We start from the raw sequence: 12,874 nt of genomic DNA, 5'->3' as shown, positions 1-12,874 counted from the left end.
TTCCACACTGTATGACTCTATTAAAAACATCTTTTGAGATATGGGAGGAAACGGGAGCATTCAGAGCAAACCCACATGGTTGCTTGCAGAACACGCAAACTTCACAAAACCAGAACCAGAGGTCAGGATAGAACCAGAATCCCTTGGGCTATGAGCTGGTAGCTCCACTAGCTAAGCCACTAAAAAAACCATTGAAAGTAGATAGTTTGTCACAACCTTTACCAAAGGGGGGGCAATGATGCAGATGTTGGAGTTGGCATACATAAATGTAAAACATATAAAAGGATAAATGTACAGAAAAGGGAAATATTAAGGGGTTCATCATTTTTGAAATGCATAAACATGTGTAGAAAACAGGAAGGAGAAAATTGTGGAGTATCAGATTACAATTTTGCAATGAACTCTAGTTAAGTACAGGTGACTCATCGTCATAAAGGGTTGCACTCCTCGCCAACGGTCTGTATCACAATTTTCTATTATGCAAAACCCTATTTCCGATTGAATCGCATGTTTTAGCGGAGGTGTGTTTCTGCAGGATGTTTCTCTCTCTCCCTCTCTCTAACAGTAATGATCACATCATAGTTGCTGGTTCCAAATAAGCAGGTGGGATGAAGCACTGAAGAAATTTGCTATTGCAAACTTCTTAGGTGGCTAGCAGCTGTGTTGGAAGGTACATTTTTATCAGAGGGAGGGGGCCTCTAAATCTACACGGCATAGGTTTAAGGTCAAAGTACCTTTCTTAGCTGCAGATCTTACAGCTACAGTACAAAGACAGAGCAGTTGAGGAAATCCCAAACTGCCTTTACTCCTGGACAACATGGTTCACAAGTAAGCATGCAGGTACAGCAGGTAGTGAAGAAATCTAATGGCATGTTGGCCTTCATAACTAGAGGATTTGAGTACAGGAGCAAAGAAGTCCTTCTGCAGTTGTATAAGGCCCTGGTGAGACCACATCTGGAGTATTGTGTGCAGTTTTGGTCTCCTAATTTGAGGAAGGATGTCCTTGCTATTGAGGCAGTGCAGCGTAGGTTCACGAGGTTAATCCCTGGGATAGAGGGACTGTCATATGAGGGAAGATTGGAAAGACTAGGTTGTATTCACTGGAGTTTAGCAGGATGAGAGGGGGGTCTTATAGAGACGTATAAAATTATAAAAGGACTACACAAGCTAGATGCAGGAAAAATGTTCCCAATGTTGGGGGAGTCCAGAACCAGGGGACACAGTCTAAGAATAAAGGGGAGACCATTTAAAACTGAGGTGAGAAGGAACTTTTTCACGTGGAGAGTTGTGAATTTGTGGAATTCTCTGCCACAGAAGGCAGTGAAGGCCAATTCACTGGATGAATTTAAAAGAGAGTTACATAGAGCTCTAAGAGCTATTGGAATCAGGGGATATGAGCAGAAGGCAGGCACAGGTTACTGATTGTGGATGATCAGCCATGATCACAATGAATGGCAGTGCTGGCTCGAAGGGCCAAATGGCCTCCTCCTGCACCTATTTTCTATGATAGGAGTAGAATTAGGCCATTCGGCCCATCGAGTCTACTCCACCATTTAATCATGACTGATCTGTCTCCTAATCCCATTTTCCTGCCTTTTCCCCATAACCCTTGACACCCGTTCTAATCAAGAATTTGTCTATCTCTGCCTCAAAAATATCCACTGACTTGGCCTCCACAGCCCTCTGTGGCAATGAGTTCCATAGATTAACTATCCTCTGACTAAAGAAGTTCCTCCTCACCTCCTTTCCAAAAGAGTGCCCTTTAATTCTGAGGCTATGACCTCTGGTCCTAGACTCTCCCACCGGTTGAACCATCCTTTCCACATCCACTCTATCTAAGCCTTTCATTATTCTGTAAGTTTCAATGAGGTTCCCCCCTCAACCTTCTAAACTCCAGCGAATAAAGGTCCAGTGCTGTCAAGCGCTCATTATATTCTAAACCACTCATTCCTGGAATCATTCTTGCAAACCTCCTCTGGACCCTCTTAAGAGCCAGCACATCCTTCCTCAGATATGGGGCCCAAATTTACTCACTCCAAATGCGGCCTGACCAGCGCCTTATAGAGCCTCAGCATGGTATCTCTGTGGTTGTATTCCAGTCCTCTTGATATAAACGCTAGCATTGAATTTGCCTTCCATTGAATTTGCCTTCCTAACTAGCGATGGTGCAAGTTTTCCCGGTATTACTCTAAAAGAAAGAATGCTGGAAGAACAAGGTCATCTAATGTGCCCCTGATGCAGAAACTGCATTAGCGTCACCAGTCATTTGTCCAGTTAAATTTTCTGAGTAACACAAAATGTCGAAGAAATTGTCATAACTGTACTTCACGCACAGAAAAAATTATTTCTAATTGCTTAATGCAGAAAAAAAGCAGCTTTAAGCAAACTTATTTTCCTCAAATGGTGCTGCGATGAGGTGGGGTGGAGGCTCAATTAGATAAATGAATACAGCAAGGTGGTGGCCTCAGGTTAGTCTCCCACTAAGTCAGAAATTGGAATGCCTTTTGATCACTTAACCAGCATTCAGTTTCTTGGTCGTGATTGCTAAAAAGGAATGCAATCGGATTTACAGTGCAGCCTGCAAAGTGAGAAACAAGCCATGGGCCAGATTTGAAAATTAAGAGACATGTTCTGTCCTGAACAAAGAAAATTCCACAGCTTAAAAAAATGTCACCAAACCTCAGCATCCAAAGCAGAATCTCAGTTTATCCATTCAGGCAGCTCAGACAGGTCCTATAATTTTAACCACAAAGGCAAACCCCTACACTGCATATGCCCTTGCTGCTCAGTAATTTATCATATCTCCGTACAATCTCATCATCCTCAGCCTGTTCAGAAATGAGACTCACAAATTCCAACAGCAATCGAGTCACACATGTACTTCCAGAATGCATAAAATACTCCCAAATGTCATTACAAATGAAATACAATGCTGTCTTGTGAAAATAAATCTGAAAAAACATACATTTTATCATGTTACAATCTAACTTTTATTCTGAGTATTGCATTTATTTCAGGTGTTATGTTGAGGATAAGTGTGGAAAGTTAATAAACTGAGACCCCCTTTGTTTTTTTTAAGTTACTGAACCTATTGAAAAAGATCTGAGAGGGAAGCAGAGTACCAAGACAACATGTTTGTAATAATTATTTTTGTAAAATGGAGCACAAATGGTCACAAAGTATGAAGCAAACACACAGAAATTATGTTTAATCAACACTCAGGAATTCTGTTAGCAAGATTTAGCCTGACAAAGCCTGGCCAGGGTGGAAGCCAGCACTGTATAATGGCAACAGAAATGTCACAAGCTACAGGTAAATATCTTTCCACCACACAAGAAATATCATGGAGGTAATAAAACAAGATAAATCTCAACTTAGAGCTGGTAAAGGCTGTGCATTCTGCTTTCCAATCAATTGCCTCAAAGTGTGACCTTGTTGTAAACTTTGGAAAGTCATACCCGATTGTTATTTTTACTTGGTATCGTCGCTATTTTTAGCGATGGGGGGTTCAAAGCCACCAGGATATTCTAACATCAGTTCAAATTATTCACTTTTGTTCAATCAAATACCTTCATAGTCTTAAATATTTGATCCGCCAAAAGATAAATGGAACCAATAGTTTCAAACAGAATTATGTCATCCTCTTGTCTATCCATCTCAAAAAGTAGCCACATTTCATTTTCAATGGCTCTGCTCAAATTTCAAGACTGCCTTGTCGTTCTGGATTCCTCAGAACTAGTTTCTTTGTCGAATCTGTCAAATTCCTTAATCATTTTAGAAACACAACAATAATCCTTCATGAAATGCTGGAGTAACTCAGCAGGTCAGGCAGCATCTGATGGGGAGAGGGATGCTGTTCCAGTCTAGGAGCTGCAACCGCAAAAGCGCGGTCACCCCTGAGCTTAAGCCTAGACCGTGGGATAGTGAGTAGCCCCAAGTCGGCCGACCTGAGGGACCTGGAGTTAGAGAGGGGGGTTAGAAGATTTTTGATGTGGGGGGGGGGAATGTCCATTTAGGGCTTTATACGTGAATAGGAGGAGCTTGAAGTTGAGCCAGTGGAGAGAGGCCAGAATCGGGGTGATGTGGTCCCTTTTACGGGTACCCGTCAGGAGTCTCGCTGCGGCGTTTTGGACCAGTTGCAGGCGGGACAGGGAAGATTGGCTGATCCCAGTGTATAGGGAGTTGCAGTAGTCTAGGCGGGAGGAAATGAAAGACCTGGAAAGACTGTTTGGGTCCTTGGATGGAGTTACTCCAGCATTTTGTGAATAAATCGATTTGTACCAGCATCTGCAGTTATTTTCTTATAATAATCCTTCATGATTGTAAACAAAAATAATTCTGTTTCATTCACTCCCGACAACTGTCCCTAAATCAGAGGCTCCTTTGAATGCCTTTTTCACATATGTGAACGAACGTATTAGTTTGGAAACAGGCCCCTCGAGGCTACGCCAACCATTGATCACTCAGTTAGTGTCAACCATTTTGGTTAACAACTGTCTTTGGTATCTACTCATACATATTTCCTGCAGAAAGCAATAAACAATTCCCCTGTCATCTTCTGAATACAATTAGAACAAACTGGAAGCTTGCATTTTGGCACGTACAACCAAATAATTGGGAAAGTTCAAGAAATTGCACGTTTCCATGAATGATGAGTCTGGGGCAACAAAACATAATACACATCCTGTCACCAAAGGCCTTGAGCAGTGTTTGGCAGATGCAACGGCTGCAGAAACATGCCCATGGCAATGCAGGAACAAGTTAAGGCAACAACAGAAACAGATCTAAAATTTCCTCATGAAACAATAAAGCATCTTTTTGTTTCAAGTACAATCACTAAGATAAAAGCTGAGATTTTTTTCCATGTTGGAAATGACTGCTAAAATGAAATTGCATGGGAGGCCAACTGCAATAGTTTTATCTTCAAACGGCAAGTGGTCCGAGTATAACTGCCAATAAATTCTCGTGTACTCAAACGTTGCACTTGGAATTAAGTAACTGTGTGTTATCGATGAGTCCTTCACTATAACATTTAATTGCACCAAAATCACAAGGCCTCAGCTGCAACTGAGTGAGCATTCAATATTTTTGGCCACTGATAGCTGCTGCCTAATGCTCGGTTAGGTGCAAGCTGCAGGTGTGAAGAGCAGTGTGTGGACAGAGGGACCGAGGTCATGGTGGGAGTTGTCAGGATGTATCAGAGCCAGCAGATAAGTAACTGCTTTGGGTGGAGATGGGGGCTGGGTAAGGAGATTGCTGGTAGCCACTAATAGTGAAGATCAAAACCTTCACATCAATGTTTGATTGGATTAGTGGGGGCCTCAGGGAATCGTAAGGATTAAAGGAAGTGTGGGATTTGGAGCAGGTGGGATGATGACGAAAGGTGGGTAAATGCCTTTTACAGAAGAAGGGTCTGGACCCAAAACGTCACCCATTCCTTCCCTCCAGAGATGCTGCCTGTCCCACTGAGTTACTCAAGTTTTTTGTGTCTATCTTCAGTTTAAACCAACATCTACAGTTCCTACACACGGAGGCTTTACTGAAGCTATATAAATTTATGAGAGGCCCAGAGAGAAGGACAGATAGATAGATAGGACATGTTTAGTGGGCTCTGTGTCAAAAGCAGACAAATGGGACCAGTGCATATTTTCTCCAATTCTATGGGTTTTATCTGCAAATATTTGGTCTATTCACGTATTGATCCAGGTATTGTTGCACAATTGAAAATGAACTTCATCTGGAGTGAAATGAAACTTAAGACGCAGCAGCAAGGAACTGCTGATGCTGGTTAAGACACAAAAGGACACAAAGTACTGAAGTAACTCAGCAGTTCTGGCAGCGTCTCTGGAGAACATGGATAGGTGACGTCTCGGGTCGTGACCCTTTTTTGGACTGTTGGGGGGGGGGGGATGACGGGGAAGAAGAGAGCTGGAAATGAGGAGAGGCAGGACAAAGCGTGGAAATAATAGGTGGACACGGGCAAAGGTTTTTTTAAATAAGCGGCAACTCTTCAATCCTGTCTCACACCTTCTGTTATATCTGGCCTTTGTTTTAACCATCTGCCTATCAACCCCCCCCCCCCTCGCCTGCCCACCTATTACCTGCCGCGCTTTATTCTGCCTCTCCCCTCTTACAGCTTTCTTGTCCTCCTCTACAATCAGTCTGAAGAAAGGTCTCGACCCAAAACATCACCTATCAATGTTTTCCAGAGATGCTGCCTGTCCTGCTGAGTGACTCCAGCACGTTGTGTCTTTTTGAGATTAAATGTTAGACCGTTTCCAGCTTGTTTCATGTTGGCACCATGTAGAGTTATTCACAGCTACATACCTGCCCCAATTTCCACATCATGAGATTATGTTATTCCCCGTGCAATCCTCCTTTTAACTTTGCATGGTGATATAGGCCATGTTGATACAGGGACACGCATCAATGTGCACTGCTAGAACTGAAGAGCATGAGAAAATGAAGCAGAGTAGGCGATTTGAGCCATGGTTCTGGACACTCTGTCAAGTCACTATGTAATATTACCTCTTCTTATTCTAAACTCAAGTGTGTTTAGGGCCAGTCTGTTTAATCTCTCCTGATTGAAGTGACTTTCCCTTCTGAGAAATGCAGCTGATGAACTTTCCTTGCAATCTCCCTGTAACAAGTATACCCCTCCTTAAATAAGGCTCCAGACTTGAACCCCCTATTTCACATTTGAGGCCCCTAAATAATTACAGTAAGATTTACTGCACACTTGTACAGGTACTCAAACTTACTGGCAATTTTAAATTACCTTCATAATTTTTTGCTGTATCTGCATGGTAATTTTCAGTGATTTGTATCCAAGGACACATATGTTCCTCTGAATATCAACACTTTTCAATCTCTCAGCATTCAAAAACTGCACCTGACATGCGCAATCTTTTCAACATTTTCCATTTTTATTAAAAATATAAAATAAAACCATCAATGGGTGATCCTGATGCCTTCCGGAGGTGCTGCTGTGGCAGATGCTTTCCGGAGCTGCAGCTGAGAAGCCAAGGCCGGACCCTCACGGGCCAGACCTCGGGTCTCGCGAGCCGGACCCTCATGGGTCGACGGTGGAGCCTCGCGGGCCGACGAAGCCCACGCCCAGCGGTGCCTGGGTCGGCGGAGCCTGCAGCTTGGGCCTGGGTCGGCCGCAGAGGCGTCCGGACAGGACCCGGCAGCATTATTGGGGAGGTCGTTGTGGCGGTCAATGATGGCGCCGATCGACAGACGAGGATGGACACGTTGAAGTGAGGACACCGCTGCCAAGGGAAGGGGACCGCCGTGAGGAGGAGGAGAACAAAGCGGGACTTGGCACGGGGGGTTCTTTTTAACTTGGTAAGTGCCCTTTATGGGCGACTATTTGCATACCATGGGTCAGCAAGCAAAGAATCTCACTGTGACTTGTCACATGTGACATTAAAGTATTCAATTCAATCAATTCAAATAATACTGGTTTCCTGTTTTTGTTCTACCAAACCAAGTGACCTCAATTTTACAGGGTATTTTAAATCTATTATTGTCTAATGAGGAGTGTTTAATTAAAATTCTGCAGTTCCTTGTGTTGTGTCTGAAGAAGTGTCCCGACCCAAAGAGTTGCCTATTCATTCCCTCCAGATGCTGCCTGACCTGCTGAATACATCCAGTACTTTGTGTTTTAATTAATGACTAGACCGAGTGGGCCCGTTGGGCCCGTCCTCGTAGGGTTTCCATTGTAACCGGGAGGCGGGGAGGGAGGGGGGAGGGGGACCACCTGTTTTCCCAGTACCCCTCTTTACCCGTTGTGGGATGGGAGGGGGGAGGGGAGAGGGGAGGGAGGGGGTAGGGGGGAGGGAGGGGGGAGGGAGGGAGGGGGGAGGGAGGGGAGGGGGGAAGGGGGAGGGGGGAAGGGGAGAGGGAAGGGGGGGAGGGAGGAGGACCTCCCCTTTTCCCAGTACCCCTCTTTCCCCGTTGTGCCCGTCCTTGTAGGGTTTCCATTGTAACCGGGAGGAGGGGAGGGAGGGAGGGAGGGAGGAGGGAGGAGGGGAGGGAGGGGGGGAAGGGGAGGGCGGAAAGGGGGGAGGGGGGGGAGGGGGGAGGGGGGAGGGAGAGAGGGGAAGGTTTGAAAGAGCATCCCTCTCCCCATCAGAACTGCCTCCTCCATCGACTCCTTTAAGTCCAGGCTCAAAACCTATTTCTACTCCCTAGCTTTTGAGGCTAATTGAGGAGGTACTGTGAACTGTTTGGGAGGGGAGGGGAGGGGGGAAGGGGGGAAGGAGGGGGACCTCCCCTTTTCCCAGTTCCCCTCTTTCCCCGTTGGGCCTGTCCTCGTAGGGTTTCCATTGTAACCGGGAGGACGGGAGGGAGGGAAGGGGGAGGGAGGGAGGAGGGAGGTGTGGAGGGAGGATGGAGGTGTGGAGGGAGATGGGGAAGGAGGGGGGAGGGGATGGGGTAGGGGGAGGGAGAGGGGAGGGAGGGAGGGGGGTAGGGGGAGGGGGGAGGGGGAGGGGAGGGGGGAAGGGGGGAGGAGGGGGACCTCCCCTTTACCCAGTACCCCTCTTTCCCCATTGGGCCCGTCCTCGTAGGGTTTCCATTGTAACCGGGAGGAGGGGAGGGAGGGAAGGGGGAGGGAGGGAGGAGGGAGGTGGGGAGGGGGAGGGAGGGGGGGAGGGGAGGGGGGAAGGGGGGAGTGAGGGGGTAGGGGGAGGGAGGGGGGAGGGAGGGGGAGAGGGGAGGGGGGGTAGGGGGGAGGGGGAGGGAGGGGGGAGGGAGGGGGAAGGGGGGAGGGAGGGGGCTCTCCCCTTTTCCCAGTACCCCACTTTCCCCGTTGGGCCCGTCCTCGTAGGGATTCCATTGTAACCGGGAGGAGGGGAGGGAGGGAAGGGGGAGGGAGGGAGGAGGGAGGACGGGAAGGGGAGGGCGGAAAGGGGGGGAGGGGGGAAAGGGGGGAGGGGGGAGGGGGGAGGGAGAGAGGGGGAGGGTGGAAAGAGCATCCCTCTCCCCATCAGAACTGCCCCCTCCATCGACTCCTTTAAGTCCAGGCTCAAAACCTATTTCTACTCCCTAGCGTTTGAGGCTCATTGAGGAGGCGCTGTGAACTGTTTGCGTGCCACTGTATATTTCATTTTTTCCCTTAGTACCTAATCAGATGTACAGCACTTTGGTCAACGTGGGTTGTTTTTAAATGTGCTATACAAATAAAATGAACTTGACTTGACAGCTCTTCGCAACAATGTAGCACAGGGGCATTGTGACGTCACACGCTGAATACCGCTGGGGTGGGGGGGAAGGGGGGTCAGCTCGAGTCCATCTCACAGGGGCATTGTGACATCACAATCCGCACCGCAGCGCCCCCCTTCTGTCAAAACTTCGATAAATCAGGGAGGGCAGCACTTTTAAACCTCTGTAACTTAAAAAATATGCGTCCGAATTAAATAAAAATATCATTTTCCAGCAGCGAACCGCATGCTGATTAAGGCGGTACAAAAATCGTGGCGCTACGGTTCACCGTTTTGCCGGAATTGCCGTATTCAGCCGACATCAGTGTTATATATATATATATACACAACATCTGAGTTTTAATAGTATATAGATTCAATAGTTAGAAGGCCTTTAAGAAAAAGTGATCACACAATGACCATTCCCAGATTATTAACATAATTTTCAGTTCCACAGCTGCCAAGACGGCACCTGAACTCGTGTCTCTGGATTATTTGCCCAGTCATGTGGTTTACTGTCTGTTAAATTAATCAGTGCACCACCCCTTTAGCCAATATGTGTCAGAAAAAAGACTGCAGATGCTGGTGAAGGACCTCGACCCGAAACGTCACCCATTCCTTCTCTCCAGAGATGCTGCCTGACCCGCTGAGTTACTCCAGCATTTTGTGTCTACCCCTTTAGCCAATTATCCTTACAGAATTCACCATGGAGTAATCAATGTGTGCAGTTATTTACACAGGTGTAACAATGTAAAAATACTGATTATTGTTTGTGAATGCCAGCAAAGGTATCTGGCCCAAAAGTCAACCATCAATGTAAAACTCGATAAGGACTGGTTTTCATAACTCAATCAATAATAGATGTTGCAAATATCTCTGTGCATATCTCAGGGAATGTGTGGAAGGTAGATACAAAATGCTGGAGTAATTCAGCGGGTCAGGAGAGAAGGAATGGGTGACGTTTCAGATCAAGACCCTTCTTCAGACTGATCAGGGATGTACATAAATATAAAATGTTCTCTGGGACAGGGTAGGGCGGTGGTTGTTCATGTCCTTATTGCATTGCCCGACGAGATAAACTTGTAATAACATTTTAAAAATTAGCTCCACTGCTCTTGACTCATGATGAATTCACAGAGACCTTAATTTTCTTAGAAGTCAATCTAAATGTTGATTGATCTCGATTGAAAAGCAAGTTGGATAGGATCCATGAATAGGGTTAATGAAGGTGGTAGAGTAGTTAGCTCCTGAGGTTGTTCAGGACAGCATCCTTCCAGTCTCTGGTGAAGAAGCATAGATGGTCTGCATGGAACCGCTGATGCAATAATCACTGGGCAGTCAGATCCAATCTCTCAATACCATCAGACAGTCAGACACAAGATGCTGGATCAAGTATCGGTTGCTTAACTGCAGGGATAGAAAAGATGCTACACTGTGTAATATTACAATTAGACCTGACTCAACTGCACTCCAGCATATTTTACATTTTAATCTGCATTAACTGAATGATCACAAGCACGAATCGGGATATCTTTCTTTCTACTCCACGGCCAAATGGGCAAAAACACCGAGTGCCATATATATGCCTGATGTTGCACTGTGTGAAGAAGGGAGACCACAGAATAAATTAAAATTGAAAGTTGGTTACCTTGTCATGAGTTATGTATCTGCATGTAATTTTGAGAAACTTCTCTGTAAAGGCTTCCTCTTCCTCTGAAGTGGACGATACCACTCTTGCTGGTCGAATGCAACTGTGTGTTGGTGAAGCGGTTGAATCTTTGTGTTGAACATTGTCCACATCCTGAAATGACATAACTTTCATTGAGTAACATGAGAGTTGACAGATATGTAATATAAACATCTAAATTTGCACTAACTGGAATGAAATGGCACCAGATGACAAAAACAAATAGTTAATCAGACAGTATCTAATTATAAATATGCACAGATCAATTGCACATTTTGTTTTAATTTTAGAGATACGATGTGGAAACAGGCTCTTCGGCCCACCAATGATCACACCACACGAGTTATATCCTACACTCATGGGGACAATTTACAGAAGCCAATTAAGCTGCAAACGTGCACGTCTTTGGGATGTGGGAGGAAACTGGAACTCCCGGAGAAATCCCACACGGTCATGAGAAGAAAGTCTAACCTCTGTACAGACAGCACCCACGGTCACGATCGAACATGGGTCTCTGGCCCTGCAAGGCAGCAACTCCGCCACTGCGCCATTATGCCTCCACAGAACTATTTACTTTGCACCAACTTGAAGTCTAACAAGACTGATACTGGCTATAATAGAGAAACGCTGCATTCTTGAGGAAAAAACAAATTGCTCGAGAAACTCAACCAAGGAAGGAATTGGACTGACGGTATTTGGCATCAGGACCCATCTTCAAAGAGAGCAGGAAGTAAAGCAGTGGAAAAGGTAAGAAACGCTAAAGTATTTACATGTGATTTTCCAGCCATTGTATTCAATATTTGGAATATATGAAACCAGGCAACTATGCAGGAGAGAAAGCATTGACTTATCCTCAATACTTGTATCAAACCAAACTGTTGCAAAACTTACAAATGAAACAATTGACTGAAGAAAGAACATCACGTTCTCAAAACTGTAATTTATTTTGTCTTGTTACAATAATTTAACATTAACTCAAATAATTTTCACTCTGAATCCAATTTACAGAATTTTAAAAAACACTGAATTTTGTATGTTATTCTGAATAATACAAAAGTTATTAAATAAAGTCTAATTTTTATCCAATAGTTTTTAAGCTTTGGGTTGATGCAAAACTCAAGTTAATATTCAAAATATAATAAAAAGGAATTGCAGATGCTGGTTTATACCAAAGATACGGTAGCACAGCGGTAGAGTTGCTGCTTTACAGCGAATGTAGCGCCGGAGACTCAGGTTCGATCCTGACTACGGGTGCTGCACTGTAAGGAGTTTGTACGTTCTCCCCGTGACCTGCGTGGGTTTTCTCCGAGATCTTCGGTTTCCTCCCACACGCCAAAGACGTACAGGTATGTAGGCTAAATTGGCTGGGTAAATGTAAAAATTGTCCCTAGTGGGTGTAGGATAGTGTTAATCTACGGGGATCGCTGGGCGGCACGGACTTGGTGGGCCGAAAAGGCCTGTTTCCGGCTGTATATATATGATATGATATGATATGATATGATAAACACAAATTGCCGGAGTAACTCCAGCATTTTGTGCCTATCTCAAGTTAATGTTTAATGAGGTGGCAGTTAGTATCCAGTGAACTCAGTTGGATTACCTAACAACAAGTTACACTGGCGGCGAGCAGCTTCACACTATAGCACTTGCCAGTTCAAGACTGGTGGGGAGAAAATATTTATTTGATTGGTGATTTTTAATGGAGGAAAAAATAAAATCAATTTTCATTACCCTCTATCTAGATAAAAATATGAATCTGGATAAATATTACAGCACCACAGTAACATGCAACTGTGGTTAGAGCTCCAAAATGCACTGCTTCAAAGAATGGTCCCTGCCCAAGACTTTCCATCTTTGTCGCAGTAGTATGGAAACACTTTACTGCAGTTAATTTGCATGTTGTCAAAAGTAAAATCTAAAATAAACCAGCATCAACCAGCCATCATATTGGAATCTTACCCTTTTTAAAAATATGTTC

General features: G+C 45.0%; 1 protein-coding gene across 6 annotated transcripts in view; it reads right to left on the bottom strand.

The window, feature by feature from the left end:
• The window catches only part of oxr1a (oxidation resistance 1a), a 279,319-nt gene that overhangs the window by 81,160 nt on the left and 185,285 nt on the right, over window positions 1-12,874 (bottom strand). For all 6 annotated transcript variants that reach the window (XM_078397885.1, XM_078397884.1, XM_078397888.1 and 3 more), the window contains one exon: window positions 10,858-11,010. In XM_078397885.1, the coding sequence (XP_078254011.1) occupies window positions 10,858-11,010 (153 nt within the window). The remainder of the gene's footprint in view (window positions 1-10,857; window positions 11,011-12,874) is intronic.

The sequence above is a fragment of the Rhinoraja longicauda genome, chromosome 4 (assembly GCF_053455715.1).
Source record: "Rhinoraja longicauda isolate Sanriku21f chromosome 4, sRhiLon1.1, whole genome shotgun sequence".
Classification (NCBI taxonomy): domain Eukaryota; kingdom Metazoa; phylum Chordata; class Chondrichthyes; order Rajiformes; family Arhynchobatidae; genus Rhinoraja; species Rhinoraja longicauda.
This window is presented reverse-complemented; position numbering and strand designations above follow the sequence as displayed.